At 42.8% G+C, this 19352-nt stretch overlaps 1 protein-coding gene across 6 annotated transcripts in view; it reads right to left on the reverse strand.

Moving 5' to 3' along the window:
* Positions 1-19352, reverse strand: part of PARVB (parvin beta) — a 51066-nt gene that overhangs the window by 17450 nt on the left and 14264 nt on the right. For 4 of the 6 annotated variants that reach the window (XM_068190601.1, XM_068190603.1, XM_068190605.1 and 1 more), the window contains exons 2-6: positions 13711-13800; positions 11792-11862; positions 5070-5172; positions 1664-1804; positions 1185-1300 (exon numbers count right to left, since the gene is read on the reverse strand). In XM_068190601.1, the coding sequence (XP_068046702.1) occupies positions 1185-1300; positions 1664-1804; positions 5070-5172; positions 11792-11862; positions 13711-13800 (521 nt within the window). Of the gene's footprint in view, positions 1-1184; positions 1301-1663; positions 1805-5069; positions 5173-11644; positions 11717-11791; positions 11863-13710; positions 13801-16157; positions 16267-19352 lie in introns of those variants that run through there. The other 2 variants (XM_068190602.1, XM_068190606.1) reach the window with 2 other exon arrangements.

The raw sequence follows: 19352 nt of genomic DNA on the forward strand, positions 1-19352 counted from the left end.
ACCACCTTCTATTTACATATACCTCCTTATCTTTCCAAGACAGACAAAAGAAATTTAAAAATAAATCAGTCTCCTATTTACTTTCATGTTACTTTATAACTAACTCACTGTTCTTAAATTCTGACTTTACTTCTGAAAGAACCAAAGCAGTTCAAAATCACCTCCTATAGATAATACACACATTTATTGTGAACCAGGGAGCATCCATCAATTTCTCATTTACATCATACCCTGCATGTCTAGAGCACCCAGGCAGGCAACCTGGAAAACACCATTACTTAAATATAAAGCAAAATGAAGCTCATCTAATCAACCACCCTGCCTCTAGAAAGGGGATACAGGTTTGCAAAACAGGGTGTGGGATCACTTTATCTTCTTCATTCTTGAAAGGAAACTCAGCTGGAACAGTAAATGGCACTTGCAAACAGGCACTTGCAGAGCAGAGTAACAGCTGGAACACATCTGCCTGGGGTTCAGCAGCTGGGAGAAAAACTGAGTTCCCATGGGAAACTTTCACTGGGATAGAAGGCAAGGAAAAAGAAGAGGTAAAGATGCTTGAAAGTAGAGCCTTTGTAGAAGGAAAGGTTGACACAAAGCAGAGAAAGGAATAACCAGAGCAGTATCTAGGGCAAGGGGAAAGCAGTCAGGGTTCCTTAGGTCAGGTCTCTTCTCCATATCTAAGGAAAGCTAACAAAAGCACAGGACTGTGAAAGAAATGATGAAAGTCTATCAGGCCCGCCAAGGAAAACAACGTGTCTAAGTCTGCACATGAAGTCATTGGGGAAAAACAACACTGCTAACAGGCATTCCAGACTGGGGAGATTTTATGTGCTGAAACTCCTTCCTGTGCTGTTTAGGTTTCAATGGCTTCTCTGCAAAAAATGCGTGGCTAAAAAAACCTGTACCAGGGTGACAGAAATTACAAGCCCAATGCTCCCTTATACAAAATCCCATGGCATGCTTTGAGCATGCTATTGCAATAGCAAAGGGGGCAAACCTACTAAAGATGTGCTGTCCTTGGGGTCTCATTTAAGCACATGCAACCCAAAACTGCATCCCCAGGCATGGGACTTGCCAAACAAGTGGGACACACATTTTCTGAACGACAAGAGCTGGGAGGCAATGGGTGGGAGCAGCCCAGCCCTGCAGAATGCCCTGTGCTCCTCCCAGGAGCTGGTACTCACCCGCACAACCACCACCTGCACAGACACGTGCTCAGGCAGCCGGATGGGAGCTCGGAAATGCATGGCCAAAGCCACCAGAAGGTGCAGGATGGAAATCAAATTCTTGCCATGGATGGCTGCAGGGAACAAGGGAAATGAAGCAAGTGAAAGGACACTGAGGTGTTATTTTAAACCAACAGCTCTGGGGGGAAAAGGCAGTGAAAAATGCTTTTAGTCAACACAGTCTTTTTATCCTTCTTCCTCTTTTTCCTGAATTACTAATCATTACATTCGTAATGTAACTTCACAGGTAGCAAAGCCTAGATTCAGCCCTTCCTTTAACCATAACTTGCAAGTCCCAACTCTCTCTGATTACAGACTGGCACACCTAACCACTTGCTTTTCACTGCATTGGAGGATACTGGGGGAAAAATGCTCTTATCAGACTTCCTAGGCGATAACACACATACTAAGACAGAAAATATAATAAGGGTCCTTACAGTCAACATTCCACTTGATCGTCCAGCCATGGGGTCGGAGTAAATCATGGACTGCTTCCAAGACCGTCTGCAACTTCTGCTTCTGGCCAATTTCAGATTGTGTCACCTCTGCCACATTCAGTTTACGGTCAGCCAATTTTTCTGCATTTGAAAAACAAACAGAATAAATAAATAAAAAGGGCAGACAAAACCAAATTAAACTACGTGGGGATAACAAGCACAGCTCACTTGAGTCCACTAGAACTTTTCCAAGAGAATTCTTTTCCTTGGAAGGAAAAATAGCTGAAAGTAAAACTTTCACCAAAGTGTGTCAGTTCCAATAAAAATGTGACAAAACCGGTAAAGTCTGACTGAAAATGCTCATCAATCAGGTGTCAAAATATGTAACAACTTTCAGCTAGACATCAAGCTAACAGCAATATTAATTACACCTCTCAATTTCTTTCACTGCAGAAAAGCATTTGGCACAACACAGCCTTCACTGCAAAGGAATCTGCACAGTTGTAATGGACTTTTTTAGGACAATAAATGGGACATAATTTGTGTGACTACTTCAACTTGACAAGCCTTATTTCAAGTTAGCTGAAGGCATGAATTTAAGCTAAAGCACATTTTGTATCCTCAAATCCTCAAGACTCACATGACCCAGGATTAGCTCAGTGGAACTAATTTAAAAAGTACAATCTTGTCATGTTGTTGACATTGTCACATCATAGTTGATTACTTCCAAAATGAAATAATGCAGGAAAATGTGTAAAATTCCATTACTAAAATTTCAGTTCTGTTTATGTAATGTAATTATTTGTGGCCAAAGTCATAGACAACTCATTCTTCTCTTCCTCTGTGTTGTGGCCCTTGCAAAAAAGACAGGAGCTAAAATTCTCTGAAAAAAGAAAAAGCAGGGAGCTGAGGAAGGTGGGGTAGAGTCCTCCAGCCATGAGAGCAATGGGAACAGCTGATCTCTGTTCTCCCTCCACACCCATAAATAATGTGGCCAAACTCACTGTGCTGATCTGTCCAGGAGGCCAGGACTGGTTGACCATATTCCAATTATATACTATTCCACTCTCTAAAACAAAAAACATACTTCACCAAAACTGTTTACACAAAATGAGGTTCTAAAGAATCTGAAGACTCATTCAGAGATGTTTCAGAGTTGTCAAAATTCCTTTTTCCAACAATGGATAGATGTATTTCTGCTCTCAAATTCAAGAGTATGTTTCTTCTGGATGTTTTATCTAGCTGAAGATATATATTTTTTTTTAAGTGGGAGCAGTACAAAAGTACTCTAGTAACCCAAAGAGAAAAGACTTGCAGGTTATCAACTAACAAATACTTTGAACATCTTGACTATTTCTAGCAATCTAAAGTAGGGAATTTTTAAATCAATATTATTTTATCAAGATTATCAAAACAAGCTAAATAATTTTTCAGTCACAGGTTAGGGCTCCTGCCTATTCTCAGCCCAGGTTACCTATCAGTCAGCAAACAAATTTATTTCACAAATTTTCACACCAACATCATGTGTACCAGGCCATTGCAGCTTCTCTGAACGGCACTGCTTGCACCTTGACAAAATTAACCAAACAAGGAGATCTACCTCCATCAGTCATTCACTAAAATCTTACTTCAAACCACTTCAGCCTAAGCCCAGTGACAAGCTGTTGTCTTTCATCCTTTTATTTTTTTGGGGTGGGCCTGTCTATCAAGACAAAACACCTCTCTCTCACAAAGAATGGTTAACTTGAAGTTTAATGACCACACCTTGTTAGTTTTTCCAGGAAGGGCAAGGAAGGTACAAAGACATTACTGAAGAACAGCACAACACTGGGGCTGAGCTGTGGTAGCTCCAGGTCAGGGGAGATGCATCTGCTCTCCAGTCAGGGGCTCAAAATGAAGGAAATTAGTAAAAGATGGTGCAGTAAAAGATCTCAGGTTGCAAAATGTCCAGGTCCATCTTTCCTCCTGTCAGACATGCTAAGTCTGACTGATCTACACAGAGAGCCATAGAGCCATTTGGAAGGCTGGAAAAAACCTTTAAGATCACCGAGTCCCAGCACTAACGCAGCACTGCCACGTTTACCACTAAACCACATCCCCAAGTGCAAGACCTGCATGATTTCTGAACACCTCCAGGGATGGTGACTCCAACACCATCCTTGGTAGCCTGTGCCAAGGCATCACCACCCTTTCAGCGCAAAAAAATTTCCCAGTATCCAACCTGAACCTCCCCTGGCACAGCTTAAGGCTGTCTCATCCTGTTCCCTGGGAGCAGAGCCCAACCCTCCCCGGCTGTCCCCTCCTGTCAGGAGTTGTGCAGAGCCAGAAGGTCCCCCCGAGCCTCTTTTTCTCCAGGCTGAGCCCCTTCCCAACTTCCTCAGCCCCTCCTGGTGCTTCAGACCTTTCCCCAGCTCCGCAGAGTTAAGAAGAACAACTGGATTCAAGCAAATACTCCCCAGTTAAAATTACCTGTACAATGCTGATCCATACCACATTTGGAGGCTCTTGGCTGCAGGCTAACCCAGAAGTGCTAAAAGTACTCTTGCTTCATTCCTCAAGTTATTATTTTTGAGGAGTTTCAACTGCACACAAAGCTAATTGTCATTAACTAATATTAAAAGCTTGTGGAAGTTCATCAAAACACCTCTCATTTAAGGGAACTGTGCAGAAAATCCAGCAACCAGTGGAACCAGCAGCACTAGGTCCTCCTGCCCACTGTGGCATACACACACATCCCCCACAGCCCAGCCCACTCCTGAAAACACATCAGAAGTGAGCTGAGAGCAGTCTGGCTAAGAAAAAGTGTGGATTTACACGGTACTGGAAGCCTCAAGCCTCTTTGTTTGCTAAAATCATCCCCGTAAATCACTGGATTATCCTGAGTCTTCTCCACTGTGCTTCCTGCACCAACACATACATTGTAAAGATGGAAGGGGGCTGCAAAATCCCAAATTCTCAGAGTGTAACCGCTCATGTGTCATTCACACAGGAGTGCATATTTTGAGCACATGCCTGCTGCCATGCATTCTCTTTTTCCCCCCAGAACTAATACTATCAGGACCTCAAAACAGCTCTCAGCCCAAAAGCTTTAAAAAAGCAAAATACACTGTCAAAATTTTGGACCACATGGCTTCTGCTTGGCACCACAAACTCAAACCTCTTCACTCCTTTTCTACCCCATACTTCAGCTGCCTGGACCACAGTTAGTCCACAAAACAGATACCTAGGAATCATCTGGATTTCCTCTCCTCTAAGCAGACAGCCTGAGGAGAACAGATGGAGAAGCTGAGACAGCTTTCAGTGACATCAACCATCTCCCTGGCACGCTGAGTTACTGCACAGTCTGCAGTTTTGGGAGAGGTTAATTTTGGGCCCTCCCAGTCTTTGGGGTCACCTTCTCACTCACCCAGCAGCTTTTGCAGCACCTGCCCATCATAAAGGTCCTCTTCAAGCTGTTTGACAATGATTCTCTCCTCCACCAGCACATCGTTAATCCAGTCAATTAGAACCTGCAAGCACAGAAAAAGGAGGCAAATGTCTAAAACCAACCAAAATACGTTCCTTTCATTCAAGGCAGCAATCAGGACTATAAAACAGGTGAACTGCAAGTATATTTATGTATTTCCAATTTGCAGAGATAAAAAAAAAAAAAAAAAAAGAATAAAAGCATCTGATTGTCCCCTATTGCTTTTAATCTGATTGTCCCAACAACAGGACAAGGCATTTTATCCTCAGCTATTGCAGAATACAAAAGTCCAGAATTAAAATCTTGGTCAAATGGGTCTGATAACCATTTTACAATTTTAACAGTTCCCATATGCTGACTTCCATAACGATGAAAATCAGTCAGTCACCTGTAAAACAGGAATGAGCATTAAGAGTCTTTAAAAAGAAAAGGAGCTGAGCTAAGTTTCCCAGGTTCCAAAGACAATTATGTCTGAACAGTTACAGGAAAACAAGCCTTGACTATTTGAAGCTGGTAGTAACATTCTCCTCCAATTTATTACTTGAAAATTTAAATTATTTTCACAAAAATAACAGTTCTGTAGGAAGAGACACTATGTTAAATCCTGCTGCTTCTAGGTTCCATAAGATACAAATATTGCCAATCACAAACATGAAAAATCCATTGACTAGAGCCACCTGAAACAATAAGCTTCCTTTAAAGATTCTGTAATCTTTAATTTGCATCATATAAAGTTGCAAATTCTTTAAATTCACTTTCTGCTTAGACCCCATATTTCTGCCTCTTCTTGGCAGTAGTGATGGCTCAGAAGGTTCTGGGGTTTTATTATAGAAGAGGTCGTGAAACAAAAGCAAATAAACAAAACAAATGCAGGCTTGCAGTGGAAAACACCCACCCTGGGAATCCTAGGGAACAAGAGAATTTGAATATGTTGGTAACAAGGACATTCAGCCTGGCTACTGATGTTCATTCAACCCAAGAACCTCAAATAAACCTGGCTAGGCTTAGTGACCATGAAAAGGTTTACAACACAAACATGAAATATTAATGCTTCATGCACCTCTAATCCATGTCTTTAGTATTTCCAAAGCATGCTGAAAATACACAGGGCTGAAAGTCAGCTCTAAAAATAGGGACAGTATGTAAGTGGCAAGTTTTAGCTGAGTGATTTGGCAAGTGCTCAATCCATGGAAAGCAAGGATCAGCATCAATGCTCACCTAGGTAAATCACCTTTGCCTTCTGTCCAGAAGGATTAAAACCTCAATAATAAAAATTACTCTTCCAAAGACCTGCCTTTGAAAATAAAGGCTCTCTGATAAGTTATTCACTATTCAATATCAGCAGCTTGTGTCAGAAGTGATCATCTCTCACACAGGTACAAGAAGAGGGGAGGTGACTGAGGACATATGGATACACAAGGATGAGCTCTGCAGCAGCATCACCCCCCCATTGCTCCCCTGGGACAAGCCAGCAAAGGATCACCACAGCTGGAAGCCAATGAGAAGCACAATACTGTTTTTCACCTCAAAAATTTCACCAGTTATACAGAAAAATCAGTCCTAGATAACAAGGCATCATCCAGAAAGAGACTTTTTTAAAGGTGACAGCCTAATTCCAAAATTATACAACCTTGAAACACAGACATCCATGAAAAAATCAACTGAAGCAATCAAAATCACAAAAGGTTTAAGCCTTCTGTGAGATTTACAGAACAGACTTTCAAAAATTATCTGAAACTCAGCAGAAAATATTTCATAATCAAATCCCATTACAGTCCCTATTAGAAGAGGTTGGATTTCAAGAAGTCCTCAAAAGCTTTGTTAAAGGAAGACTCAGGATGCTAAACTATTTGAAACCATTAATAAACATTTCATTTTGTTTGTCCTGTGCTGAATGGTATTGAAGTCAGAATCTAAAAACTGCCAAGGAATTAAAAATAAAAGAATAAAATGTAAGATCCAACATCCCATTTCCAACAGTGCATTTACACAGGAATCACAGTACAGAGCCTTAAAAAAGGAAAATACTTACAATATATGCTAATTAAATATTTCACAAAAATTTAGCACTGAAAAACTTTAGGTAAAAAAACACAAAAAAGACAAATTAAACCGGTCTAGCCACAATTATTTTATTATTTTAACAGTTTAGTATCCAAATCAAGGAAAAATATCCCAAAGAACATTCTAACTTCTCTACTATTCAGACTACAACTTCAGCTCCACTAGAAAAAATGAGCTTGCAAAGTGGGTTTTTTCAACAGCTGTTGAAGACTGGAAAGTACTCTTATTAAAAATACCCCTAGCCTTTCTTGATTTCTTGATTACGTCTTAATGAGAAACCTGGAAAAAATTTTCAGCACAGAGTTTTTGGGTTTTTTTAGCATTTACAGAGGAAACACTGCACTGCTTATTGGAACAATGAAGGTGCAGAAAAGTTTCTGACTTTGCTCATGGAATGTCAGCTCTCTCCAGCTCTTTGTGATTTCTCCTTCATAAAAACGCAGAGGCAGGAAATATTCAATAACCTGAATGTCTCAAAATTTTAACAGACTGACACAGGCACGTTGGTGCTTGGTGGGAAGCAGACAAGAGCTTTTCTTATGCGTGAAAAGATGGTTAACCTCGATTTTTCTGGTCTCACACTCCTCTACCCATTCCTTCCTTCCTGTGCTTGCACTTCATACAGCTGTAGCTCAATATTACATTTTGGGCTCATAAAAAGCTGATTTTCTACAGCCTTCTGTAGTATTTGGGGCTAGTACTGTGGTTTTAAAAATTTAATATGATATTCTGATGTGCTCACAACCAAGCCTGACATTTCCTGCATATCTGCACTCATCTAAGGCACTTTTGAACTGGGCCAAATGCTCAGACACATGCACTTGGTAGCTCTAAAAATTTAGAGTTCAAGGGCATAAGGAACCCACAGTCACTTCTGTACAGTAGTGGAAAAAATGCAAAACAACACAAAATACATGAACACATCTGGCACAATGGGAAAATGGGAAGTCCAGCCACCAAAAACAGCCCAGAAGGAAAACCCTGGCTTCAATGACCCACTTCTCCTCAGCTTCTGGGGAAATTAGGAAGCAGAGATCAAAGGTATGAAACTGGCTTAAGGGCTGAGCATGAAAATTAATAGCAAAAATTCACATTCAGGCCTCGTAGCTAAGCACAAAGCACTGGCATCCTGTAACCAAGGGGAAGGCTTCTTGTTGCCAAAAGCAGATCACAGAGCATTTAGGGAGCTCAGTTTCATCTGAGCACATGTGACAAACCACATGTCAAAGGGCAGTGGCCTCATTTTGGTTTTCTCTTCACTTCAGTAAATCTAAAAAAAAAACATAAAACCAGACATGGGAAAAGTCAGTGTCTTCCAGGACAGTGAGTGTTTTACTACAAATGAGAATGTTTACTCTTTTCAGGCTGTGTCCAGTGCAGCAGTGTTTGGATCTCTATAAAGTTTAGATGAGTCTTTTAAAGCCTGGAAGTTGTTGCTGTTATAAGCCAATCTTATAGAAAGCTTTGCAGGGAAGAAAACCACCTTACAACTGTGGCTTGCTGCCTGGGGTCAAGGCACTTTCAGACAGGACCCAATTCTAGCAAGCAGATGTTTTAAAATTTTGCATTCAATTAGCAGAAGCTCTTTTTCATATTTTTCCTACTGAAATACAGAAAATGAGCAAATATTGGACAAGTAAAAGAAGCTCACATATTTCAGACAATAAAAAGAGAGCATTTTGTGAATGCAATATTTACACACACATATAAAACCAGTAACTCATCTCTCTTTCCCTGATCTGAATTTTCAGCTTTAGGTCTGTTCAGCCATGTATCAAATTTTCATCACACACAGGATAAATGTAGTGAGTTTAAAAAAGCTGCTGGCCAGAGAGGGAACTTTGCTGAACACTTCATACTGACAAATTGTGACTATTTTTAGAAAACTGTCCGTGGTGATAGCAAACAACACTTACAGGCATAGTTTTTCATATGTGCAAGAAGACTTAAAGCAGGTATTTTCACATCCCAAACTAAGCAGCCTTCAACAAGAAGATTCTCTATATAATTGCTTTACTATGAGAGAGGAATGAGGTTGTTGTTGTGTTTTTCATCTGCTGGTCTCTGTATCACCACAATGCTCTACAGTTTGTCCCTCTAGAGTTACAAAGGCTCTGTCAAAACCACTTCCAAATGCCCAATGCACAATGCATATAATTCCTATGGCATGAGGCTAGCAGAAATTAAACCAACATTTGGTGGAGACAAAGAGGTACTAAAGCAGTGTCAGCAGCAGATATCTCTGCTGCTTCTTTGCATTGAGATCCATTTACCCCACTGCATGCAACTGGTGGGACAGAAACACTCAGCATCAGTCATGGCAAGCTGTTGGCACGTCTGACTCTGGTGCTGAAAGAGATCTGGGCTGGCCCCAATGAAACTGAGTCTCACTGCCAGCTTTGAAAAGGCACCAGGATCTGCTGCTGCTATTGGCACATTCCTGTCTGAGGGGAAAGAGAGAGAAGGAACCACTTGGAACTATAAAAAACTCCATCTATTCAAGTTCCCACTCCTCACTAGCTCGTGGAAAGTTTTCCTTTCAGGCTTTGTGGGGCAGACACTTTTCTGCTGGCTGGGTTTCTAGAGCACAGCAATTCTCATCCAGCACTGGGGCTCTGGGAAATGCCATGAACCACCAAAGAACAGAAAACAAGGAATAAATTACTTTTTTTTTTTTTTTTTTTTCATTATACAAACTCTGCAGTATAAAGTAAGTTTTACCAGCATAATTCAAACCTCTCCCTGGCTTACAGACTGACAGCAACACTGTGTGAATTCACATGGATGCTGCTGAATCTCTGTAAAAACTCTAACTGCTGAGAGGTATGCAAGTTATTAGCAATTACCTAAATGACACAGGCACTCTACAGAACACATCTCTCCTCTGGGGATGATCCCAAGGAAACAGTCTCCAGTTCTATGCTGCTCCCTGCACCAGGTGATCCCATTCCATTGGAACCTCTCTCCTGGTGCAAGTGTGAACTGGCCTAGTCACCCTGAACCTGATTCTGCAATGCACTCAATCATCCTCAAGCAGTGTTCTGGCCCTAGTTTTCATTCCTCCTGGAGGTTTTCAGGTTTTTAATCTGGAAAAAAAAAAAAAAAAAAAAAAAAAAAAAAAAACAAAAAAAAAAACCACACAAACCTTGCTGGACTACAGCATCTGGGGAAGACTCAAACTTGTATTAAACTCAGCAGGAAAATTCACAATTTAAAAGCAATTGCGGTCTCCCTATCAAGTCTCCGGAATCACAGAGTACCTCTGGTTCCTCCACTGCAATGGCTTTTGTTCAGCTGATAATATCTCTGCTCCACTAGCAGAGAAACCACATTACATTCTGAGAGGGTGATGCAAGACAACTGCACCTTTGAGAGAATTCATGGATTTAAGTTAGATTTTAGGATCCTTTCTTAAAGAATGTGCAGTCACTTAATTTAAAACCACAACGTACTCCCGGTGAATTAGAATAACAGAAATTTGAGCACAGCTCCTTGCTAAGCTCCGTCTGATGTGGTTTTGTGATGCTAAACACATTATTGCAGTGGCAATAACAGATCACTGGGCTTGTTTAAAGATGTACCAGGTGAGCAGTTTGCTGAGGCATTTGCTGAAGCAGTTGACTCTGGGGAAGCAACCAGGCTGTGTGCAGCCAGGGTGCATCAGGTTTCCAGCAGGGAATATGCCCAAGCTCAGCCCCCTCTCAGGAAACGGTATACACTATCCAAAGTTTTCATAGCCACACAGACATAGCTGGATTGTCATTTCCAACAAAATGATTTTTAGAATGATTTTAAAGAAATGAAGGGAAAGTGCAGTGGGAGCTATAACACCAGCACAAATACCTTTTTTGAAAGGGATCACACTTGTTCAGGTTCACCATCCCTTCTCTTCATGCTCAAGCTTGCACTATGTTAACTCCAATAACTTTCTGCACAGAAAAGGTTCTCCTAAACATGAGTCCTTCAGAAGCAAGTCCTCTGTCATGCCAGGCAGGAACTATGGGCACTGCTGAGCCAGGAAGTCTCATTTAACATCAGCACATCTGAGCACACCTCATCAACACCTTGGGCAGCTGTGTCCAGTGACGAGACAGACTCAGAACCACCTGTCCCTGACCCAGCACACAGGTAAACTGAGGGCAGAACACAGGGCAAGAAGAACCTCAGTTCCAGCTTTCCCAGGACACAAGAGATCCCTTCCTTGTCCCCTAACATTTCAGTCCTACTCTTTCTTCTCCTGTAACATCACTAATGCCTTGCAAAGCTCCTTCCCAGCTTCCAGAAACAGAAGGCACCTACATTTTATGTGTAGGGACTGCAGATAGACTCAAGCCAAGCACTGATGCTGTGCTCATGACAAGCATAGAAATGGACAATGGAGCTCCGTAACTCCATGAGAAACCTGACATTCAGCCTTTCCTTGTTCCTCTCCCTGTCGCTTTTAGCCTTACCTTGTTGTTGACCTTCCTCTCAGTTTCCACAGCTACATTCCAGTAACAAGTTGCCATTCTTCAATTGTCTTCTTGGATGACCAGCTTGCAAATTAGTCCAGCTCACTAGTTAAAGGTTTGAAGAAGGACAAAACATTGATTTCCTACCTTGATCAGCTCCTTGAACTTGGGGTCTTCTTTTGAGTTAGGATCGATCATAGTGCGTTCCTCATTCTCCTCTGTTCAAGTAAGAGGGGAAACCTTAGTGAGATCCACTTCAAATGTGCTCTTCTGAAACTGCAACAACTCCACACGATGAAGGGGTTCATCAGCTGACCGAGAAATGGCAGTGCCTACTCATCCTCTTAGCCAGGGGATGTCCATGACCCCAGTGTCAGGCAGAGAAGAGACACACAGAAAGACAGCACAGCCCCACTTCCCTAAACCAGGACTGCCTCGCCTGACCTTCCCCTGCTCTAGCCCTGCCCTATGCAGAATGCTCCGGGAAAATCCCTGTCCTCATGTGGGGCACACATCACAAACCACAGTGAACTACTTTCATCCTTCCCCTCAGCTTGAATTTAATTTCTAATTGAAAACACCTGTCCCAAATTGCAGAACCTAGAAGAACAGAGAGAGCTTAATGCACTACACTCAGTGCAGCTGCTGAGATTTGGCCTGAGAGTTTGTGCCTCCACCCTCTGGTTGCCCAAAACTTGGTCACACATGTGCTCCTGAGTGCAGGAACTCCTCAACCTTTGATTAAGCTTATGAAATAAAATTACCCCACTTTGTGTCAGCTGTGCTGATACAAGGGGGAAGAACATAAAATAGATTTCACAGGTGTAAAGTCCTCTATTTCTTCTGCTGATGAGATGTGTGAGAAGTGCTCTCTAATGGCCAGAAGGCAGGCCATATGCAATCCAATTTTCCTATTGATTTTTCAATTCTTTCTTTCTATCAGGACAACAAAGTTTTGGTATCACCGTTAGTCAGGCCATTGTCACACTGCTCAGTGAACCCCTAGAAACTACAGTTTAGGGGTTCAGTGACCCAGCAGTGACCAGCCTACAGGAACTTCCCACTGCAGAGCCAGACCTCACTGCTGTCAGATGGGAAACATGACACATCCTGGACACGAGACTGATCATACAGTATTTAGTAACCAGTATCTAACTGGTTACCTTAGACCCCACCCACACATTTTGGGGTCAGTATTTTCCAGGGCTCTTATTTTTATTAAAAAAATAAGGCTGTGCTACATAAACACACTTGAAAAATTTTCAAAAATGAGTAAAACATTAATTCTTTTGCTGCCTTTTTCTCCACCCCGTTCCTTTACTTCCTCTTTACTGCCTAGGGTGAGCCAGGCACTCCATCACAAGGAAGTGACACCCACTACACACCCAAAACACTAACCCTGAACAGGACTTGACCCATAACAGAACATGATTTACCACAGAACTCATGGTCATGTCTTTGCAGGACAGGCCTTCAACAGCAGTCCTGCATCTTCTAAAGACATATCCAGCTTTAGTGGTATCCAGAAGAAATCACTGCAGACACTCCTGGTCCAGACATATCAACACAGAGCAACCAACACTTCACCCACATCTTAGGAAAAAAGTACTTTGCATTTCCTACTACTCTCCTAATCAGAAAATCCAAATTAATAATACTTTCTGGGTTTAATTTACTATTTTATTATTTGTCCTGATGTTTGATTAGCTTGCTTCAACTAATTGCATAGATTGAGAGACATGTGGCCAGGAAAGACAAAAGTGGTTCATTTCAACAAGTTTTAACATTTTTTGCTATTAAATTTTGCTGTTTCTCTTGTAGGGACTCAGAGTGAGGGAATGGGGATGGACATGGGAGAGAGTGCATAAACTACCTCGCTTGGCACTGCTCTTCAAACTCCATTTAGCATCTTTAATTTCTAGTCTACAAGTAACGTGCCACCTTTTTCAATTGTCACTTCCAATCCTCTCAGCTCCAACTGGGCAATCTACACTCAGCAGTGAAGCAATGCTGTGTGGGCCACAGTGGCCCCCTTCACAAACCATCCCTGCAGCACAAAACTTTACCTAATAGTGTGTCTTCTGGATGGATGTCCACAGTGCTTGGGTTCATTGGTACATTGATGGCATTTTTACCTTCTTCTTGGAGGTCACTCACTGTATAGAAGAAAAAAAAAAAAAACAATAGAAAGAGTGTAATAAATGCAAATTTGGTGTATGTGAAGGGGTTGGGGATGGTGTTCATAATAGCAGACAACATCTGATAGATCCATTTCAGAACAGGACCACTGTTTATGGCATGAAGAACTGCGGCCACAGTGGAAAATAAAATCCAAGTAACATCCTTTTATAGCTTCCTATTAAACAGAGCCACCACAGAAGTGGCTGGAAACTTTTAGCAAGAAACCCAATTCTGTGGTAAGAACAAGCTCAGAGTGCTTGTTTCTCCAGGAGGAAGGGGTGTGAGCTTTGCCTGTAGGATGGCCCCAGCCTAGAGCAGACAAACTGTAAAAACAAACCTCTTTTCTTACAGCACGACCACCACTCATCACCACCCTTTCTAGCTGCAGAACACTTGCTACTGGCCTTGTTAAATCCTCAGAGAATCCCAGGCAGACCCACCAAATAAAGATGAAAATGTATTTAATTCCAGTGTTGCCACTTGATAAAACAGATGTGCCATGATCTGGTGAACACAAATCGGAATTTTTTTACTTCAAGCTGTCCTAAACTCACAACTCTCATTGGGAAGCTCAGTAAAGCAATCTTCATAAATAAAATGGATGTTAAAATACTTCCCTGCACCCTGCCATCAGGAAGGAACCAAACTTGAGGACAAACACTGAATAGTTCTTCAGTATTTTCCCAGAGCTTGCCAGTAAGAAAAGCACCAGCATTGCTGTAACACTTCCACATTCTCCAAGGCACATATCCCCTTAAACTCAGATGACATTGATTACAAGGCATGAAACCACAACAGCCCTAAATTTTCAGTGACAGTTCTGTGTAAGCATGAACTAAAATGACTTGTGGCAGCATTTGTGGTAGTGCAGTCTCCTTTGGGAGGGGTCCCACACTCTTTTCAGGGAAAAGCAAGGACTTTGAAATAAATAAGGTTTGCTAGGCAAACTTTTCTCAGGAAAGAAAAGGAGGAACAGTTAAATAATGGTCACAGTATCCCTGCAAGCTCTCCCCTTCAAGAGCAGCCATTATTCCCCTTTCCCACTGGACAAACATTCCACAGGCTTGACATTAGCATGCAGTCTGTGAAGGTTACAAAACCCTGCATCAGGACTTGCTGTTTTCCTGCCCCGTAGAAGTGGAAAAGACAGAGATCCTACTGCCACAGAGGAGAACAGGGAAGAAGAATACTCTGCAATCCCCGCTCCTTCCCTCACAGAAAACTGAAACCGGTGCTTAAAACAAGTTCTTACATTTCTTAATTGCAGTCTCAAGAGGTTACTTAATTCTGGTTCACAGCATGGTACTGATCACCAAGAAAATCCTCATTATGGAGAGCAAACAACAAACCCCAGTCTTGTATTTTGAGACCTGATGGTTTATGCCCCATGGTTCCCCACTGCAAACAGAACGCAACATCCTCAGGCTGAGATTTAACCTCCTGAATAAAGACGCTGGTACAGAAATTCTTAAGTTCCCCTTTTCAGCATTCCTTCTCATTTTCTTGAAAGTCAGGCAACAAGGAGGCCCCATACAACAGATCAAACCAGCTTTAACAATGTGCCTTACCCAGCCCTGTCTGCATTATTCCCAAGTAGAACTTTCTTACCCCAACAACTCTTACATTGTGATGCTACCAGGAGGCACAAGACAATTCATGTGGAAACTGAAGTTTGATCTTTAAAACCCGGCTAGGACTATAAATGCCCAAACTTCAATTAAGTCAGACTTCTTTAGGAACTACCAGCCTTATTTCTAGATGTAGCAGTCTTCATTATCACAGCAGTGCTGTCATTCTGGGAATGCCAAGTGTTCAGTGAGTTCAGGGCATCACTGCTTCCAGTGCTCTGCAAATGCAGAGGAGAGCTGCTAAGTTCCTCTGGGCAATGAATGCATGGCACAGAGTAGGTACATGAAAAAAAAATGATGCATACATTTCAAGCCAGAACACTTCTAAATGCAGCTAAACTAGATTTATTCCCAAAAGTTCAAATAAGGTGACACTCTTAATTTAATATAAAAATTATCTCTAGTCTTCCTAACAAAAATACCTAGTTTCTGAGCAATTTACGAACGTGGAAGAAAACATTACTGCAAATTTGTGTATTAAGCCCCCATCCCTCATGACATGAAGAGCCACACAAAACCTTCGTACTTGTCTTCGGACTGTGTGCAGCTGTGCCAGATCCCATTGGACCTAAACATCCTCTCCTCCCTCTGCCAGCGAAGCAAGGCTCTGCCAGCACAAAGCTTCCCAAAGCTGCCTCCCAGGGAGAGCCCAGCACACCGGGTCCTCACAAAGAGATTCCTGCCACGGAGGAAGTGTTTCCTACCTCCTTTTTTGCGCCTCCTGCACAGCAGTCCGGCCATCCCGGCCCCAGCAGCAAGGACAGGTCACAGACAGAGCCCATGGGGTGTCTGAATGCTGACGCAGTGGCAGCAACTGGATAAGGCACTGCCACCTCCAGACTGCCAAATCCCCCTAATTTGGGCACGGTGACACGGGAGCAGGCACTAAGATCAGCTCCCAGCTGCTGGGGACGGGGCCCAGGAGGGAGGACACGGCACTTGGCCGTGGTCCCAGCCAGGAATCCTTCCCTCCTAACGCCCGCCTTGGCCCACCCTGGCTGCCTAAGGGCAGGCACTCCGCGATGCTGTTTGCTGTGCATGGAGCTTCCCAAGAAAGTCACCCGCACCTGCTGGTGAAGGCACAGCTGGCTTTCCACAGCTTGCCCCAAGGGACACACAGGCTCCCAGAGGCAGCATGCAGACAGGCACCTGCACTCAGGAACACCAGCTTTCCAGGGCCTTCCCCACACCTGCAGCACTCCAGAAGCCTTTCACTCTGTGCTAGAACAATGCTGAGGATTTTTTCCCCTGCTCACTGCCCTGAGCATTCACTTATCACTGCTGAGCAAAGAAACAGAAGCAGGAAAGGAAAAGGAACCACAATGCTGGAAAAAAAAAAAAAAAAAAAAAAAAAAAAAAGAGAGAACCCACAAATGAGCAAGCAGAGGTAGTTAATAATCAGGATGGAGCAACAGGTACATTTCTGAGAACCCAAAAGGTATTTTAATGCAAATTTACAACAAAGAATGGCTTTCAGCCCATGCCTTCACAAACCCAAAGGTACTGTAGAAGATTATGGATATTAAAAGATTGGCAAGTACCAGCAGCAGTGGCTTTGCTGTAAGGTTTATACCAGAGCTGTCCATGCAAGAGGCATTGACTGGCAGAGCAGAGCTGTGCTTGCACAAGTTATAGTCATGATAGGTTCCGCATGAGGTATTACTGCTCCTTGTCTGCCCAGACACAGGGCTCCTTTTCCCCTTCCCTTGCCCACAGGGAACAGCTTCTCCTGTGGTGATGGCACAGGTCTTTTGCTGGTGTAAAACCAATGCACACACTGGCACACCCAATGCTGGTGTAAAACACCTTTTTGTAAAGCCTGATCATTCAATTTCAGAGCCCAGTCACAGCAAACCTGCAGCAGAGGAAAGCAGGAAGGGGTAGGACATTGAGAACAGACCGAAGGAGCATGGCTTAGTCCAGGCTGGCTTTCAGCAAAAACCCTATATTTCCCCCTAAACTAGAAATTTAAATTCGCATGAATAGGTCACTGCTCTACCAGTCCTCTGAAAGCAGCAAGGGTTCCTGGCAGCCCCGCAATATTTTGACAATCTCCTGGCAGTGTCAGCAGTCAACATGATTGAGTCACATTGGAAGCTGTGCTGGCCTTTCAAACAAATTAATAGTGATCAGATCACACACACACGGACCAGAGCACTAGATCTGTAAGCCAGGCAGGCTGTCTCAGACATGGGATTACAGGCAAGCTGCACACAGCACAAGCAATTAGCCACAGGAAGTTAGAAGTGCCAGCAGAGCTGTCAAGGATTTCTCAAAAGCCAGAAGATGCCCTTTAAAGTTAGTAGGAGCACTTTAAAAAGATGTCCCAGCTTTCTCCTTTTTAAAAGAAAGAGTCAACTGATATCAACAGCTTTCTACCTTCACTCTTAATTTTAGTGTAATTTTAAAAGCTATCAGCAACAGCACAGGTCACTTCAGTCTTTGCCATTCACAGCTTTGTTAATAAACTGACCATGAGTCTCTACATTTTACAAAGACAGATGGAAAATGCTACTTAATTTTAGCTCTGTTTATTTCTGACTGCAAGGCTGAATCCCAGCCCACAGAAAGCAGCAGCTGCTGTGACACTGATCCCAGGGTTCCTGTGCTTTCCTTTGCATTCAGCTAGTGTCCAGCTGGCTCAGCTGACCACAACTTTTACATGATGCACTTCCACCTCGTGATTCAATCCTAACTTTGGAAGCTATCAGGCCGCTTTGATGTCCTTGGCTCCGGTGCGGATGATCCATTCAGGTAACTCTGTCCTCCTCTCTGGTGGGAGCAGCACACGGACAGCAAACTTGAGATGCCCAGGTAACTCAAACTGCACAGGAAGCTCCCTTCCTGCCAAGTTCTTACTGCTTCCCAGAAGTTTCCTTCTTCTCACCTGAGACAAAAGTGTGATCAGCTGCACTTTTTCAGACAGCAACTCACCTGCCTGCATTCATATGCCTGCATTCATATCCTTATAGGCCAGATCACCACGTGCAAAATGGAAAGTCAATATTCATCACCATTCTTAGCCCTTTCAGAGCAGTGACATGACCCTCATTCACTCACATCTCAGAGAAGAACATGGATACAGGGCAAATCCCCCCGGTTAAGCAGCAAACCCTTGCATAAAAGATCAGGTTATCAGCTGGAGCTCCTGCTTTCCATGGGGGAAGTCAGACCAGAAGGCAACAAGTCCCTGAAGACTCTGCAGTGCCGACCTCTTAACTTTAACTTGCTCCTCTGCCTATCACAGACTGACACAGCCAGCCATGCCCACAACTACATTTCCAGCTGACAGCTTAAACATTTACAAAAAGTTGTCTTCAAACCTGCAAGCTTTCTAGGCCCATTTAACAAAAGGCAGTTTTGCTAAGTCTCACATTTTCTAAGAAAAACTGATAAACTGAAAGGTTTCAGAGCCAGGCCCAAACATGCTGCTACACTGCACTCTTTTCTAGAAACAAACCACACACAGCTCAGACTACTGATCACTGCACATATACAAAAGGCCCTGAGATCTTTTCATAGGGAGAAAAGATCTCTCTGTGTCTTTCTCTCTCTGTGGGAGAAAGACAAAGCAGCCATTAACTATAACAGACAATTAATAATCCCAGGCAGATCAAAGGCAAAAGACTTGACTAAATCCACATAAAGGCACTGTATCAAGGGACTGCATTCAAAGCAGAACTGTGGTAATAAAGCAAATTATTTATATGCCTCAGCAGGCAAGGCAGTCACAATGACCAGACCCTGGTACATAAAGAAATTGAAAGGTGTAAAAGATAAGGGAAAAGCAAAGCCTTTTAGGAAAGGGCTGCAATAATGCTTTTGGTTTAGTTGCAAAGATCAGGCCACACTTGATTAAACACATGTGTTAAAATTTACACAGGTAAGTGGTCTATTCT

The sequence above is a fragment of the Anomalospiza imberbis genome, chromosome 5 (genome assembly GCF_031753505.1).
Source record: "Anomalospiza imberbis isolate Cuckoo-Finch-1a 21T00152 chromosome 5, ASM3175350v1, whole genome shotgun sequence".
NCBI classification, from domain to species: domain Eukaryota; kingdom Metazoa; phylum Chordata; class Aves; order Passeriformes; family Viduidae; genus Anomalospiza; species Anomalospiza imberbis.